At 39.7% G+C, this 2,266-nt stretch overlaps 1 protein-coding gene across 1 annotated transcript; it reads right to left on the minus strand.

Annotated features, from left to right (window-relative positions):
* Positions 1-8: 8 nt before the first annotated feature.
* LOC107683219 (solute carrier family 45 member 4-like) lies at positions 9-2,260 on the minus strand. The gene is made up of 3 exons (XM_016479287.1): positions 2,192-2,260; positions 1,900-2,111; positions 9-618 (listed from the first exon to the last, which is right to left on the minus strand). Exons 1-3 carry the CDS (start codon positions 2,241-2,243, stop codon positions 250-252), a joined length of 633 nt encoding a protein of 210 aa, XP_016334773.1. The 5' UTR covers positions 2,244-2,260; the 3' UTR covers positions 9-249.
* Between the last annotated feature and the right edge of the window lie 6 nt (positions 2,261-2,266).

The raw sequence follows: 2,266 nt of genomic DNA on the forward strand, positions 1-2,266 counted from the left end.
TTGTTTAGGATGAGCTTCGAATGGAAGTGTGCAAGGGAAGTGCATGTGGTTGAGAGCGAGAGAGCTCTCCCCTGAAGAGTTCAGCCCAGAGTTGCCCCCTGGTGACCCTGAGATGCAGCCCTGAGACCCACAACACCAGGCCAAACACGGACAAATCAACGAGAAAAAAAAAAAGAAAACCATGCCTTCCATCCACCCGGTCGGTTTAATGCGTGTAGAAACGCGTCGGGAATGTTAGTCTGATCGCATTCACAGAGTGGATTCGCACTCCACTTTGCAGGTGGTTGTGGTGGCGCCTTTGCGCGTGAGCTTGAGGAAGCTGGGCTTCTCGGTCATGCTGTTGTTATTCGGGGACGTCAGCGCCCTCGTCTGCTCGACCTTCGCCCCGTCGGCCTCTCCGCTGGACCCCGGGTAGATGACGAGGAAGCAGGCGGCCAGGAAGCCCAGGAAGGAGCCGCCGGAGGCCACCATGGGAATGACCCGCACGCTGCCCACCGCATCCACCACCGCGCCCAGCGCCGACGCCACCAGGATCTGAGAGATGTACACCTGACACGACAGGATGGCGCAGTCGATGCCGAAACCTCGCTTGGAGTTGCCGGGGCTGTGCTGGACGTACTGCAGACAGCAAAAAACACACCAATCACATGTCAGTATCCCTCTCTATCCTACCAGAAATCTGGTTAAGACCTATCAGGGAGTATTACAAATAAAATGAGTACTAGTGGCAACTGTTTACTACATACAAATAACAACTCATGAGGAAAAACCAACATTTTCATTGTTTTTGAAATATTTATCTGCCAAAATTTACCACACGTTGCATGAGTTGCTCTAAGAAGGCTGTTTATTTCGAGACAAGCAGCATGAAAAATGTATTACACTATGAAACCAGTTCGCTAAAATTAGACAGAAAGACACGATTTTCATGACAATTAAACAATTATTATTATTTTATTATTATTTTTTTTATATATAAAGCAAAAACAAAATAAAAAGCAAAACTTTTTTTTGAAAAGCAACAATTTTTTTTAATCTATAGATATTAAAAATATATCTACTGTAACTACTAATATATTTTATACAATCTTTAAAGTACAATTAAAGGTATACATCATGGTAGTATTTGTTGTACTGCTTTTAATTACATTTGTTGTACTAATTAATTACAGGATTACACAGACTTATGTAAAGAGATTGAAATAAAAATTTCTTGCTGATTAAATATTTTAAAATATATATTTAAAGTATTTAATTGAAAAAGATTTAATAAACAATCAAATAAAATGAATCAGAATTCGCTGAACTATCTATTAAATTTTCTCATGCACAGGAGACTTTTTATGTATAGAGGTTCTAGCTGATTAAATATTGTAAAATAAATATTTAAAATATATATTTACATATTTAAAAAATTTTTTTTAATAAAAACTAACTATTCAGTTTGCTCGTGCACAGGACACAAACTTATTTTTATTTGTAGAGATTGCACTTCTAGCAATTTCTAGCAGATTAAATACTTAAATATTTTTTAATACATTTAAGATTAAATATTCTAAATATATATTTAAATATGTATTTATTTTTATTTTATAAGAATTTGTAGCATTACCTATTCAGTTTGTGCGCAAGTTTTTTTCCATGCTATACTATTTCTGATTACTAGTAAAGGTTTTTTTTTTTGTTTTTTTTGAAGTCAGCTACTTACAGAGTTTGTTACGCCCAGAAAGTAATTTGATGAAACATAATGCCTGTTACTTTAAATGTTCAAATGTCACCCTCAACCCTGAGTTCTGAGAGACGGTCAGGACAAAGATTAGGTCTAGCGCTGGGATTAGCTGTAATACGGCCGGATTACAGTCTCACACAGATGAATGTAAGCGCGGAGCTGCCTCTGACCTCTTTATTATCATGATACTGGCCCAGCAGAGCGTACGGACAGTACGAGATGCTCATGGAGATGATGCCCATGCTGCTGATCATCACCATGGAGACGTAGACGTTGGGGAAGATCGCCATGACGGCCGTACCGACGGTGAAGCCCAGAGTGCCCAGGATGTAGATGACCTTTATGCTGAGGTCAAAGTTATCCAGATACTTCTGCAGTAAAGCTACATTCACAGAGACATACACATGAAGAATTACACTTGAACAGATCAGACGGTTGAACATCTAGTTTCAGGATACGTACCTGAACAGATGGCGGCGGTGGCGGCGTAATTCACCAGCCCCCAGCAGCCCATCTGAACCCCTCTGTGGTAGTTAT

The sequence above is a fragment of the Sinocyclocheilus anshuiensis genome, unplaced genomic scaffold (genome assembly GCF_001515605.1).
Source record: "Sinocyclocheilus anshuiensis isolate Anshui unplaced genomic scaffold, SAMN03320099.WGS_v1.1 C33057611, whole genome shotgun sequence".
In the NCBI taxonomy this organism is placed as follows: Eukaryota; Metazoa; Chordata; class Actinopteri; order Cypriniformes; family Cyprinidae; genus Sinocyclocheilus; species Sinocyclocheilus anshuiensis.

What these genes read in the sequence shown, in the direction of transcription:
- LOC107683219 (XM_016479287.1), bottom strand. Translation starts at nt 2,243, where the DNA reads ATGGGCTGCTGGGGGCTGGTGAATTACGCCGCCACCGCCGCCATCTGT. An exon ending in CACCGCCGCCATCTGTTCAG is followed by an intron (nt 2,112 to 2,191) that starts GTACGTATCCTG and finishes CTGTGAATGTAG; the next exon opens with CTTTACTGCAGAAGTATCTG. An exon ending in AGTATCATGATAATAAAGAG is followed by an intron (nt 619 to 1,899) that starts GTCAGAGGCAGC and finishes TGCTGTCTGCAG; the next exon opens with TACGTCCAGCACAGCCCCGG.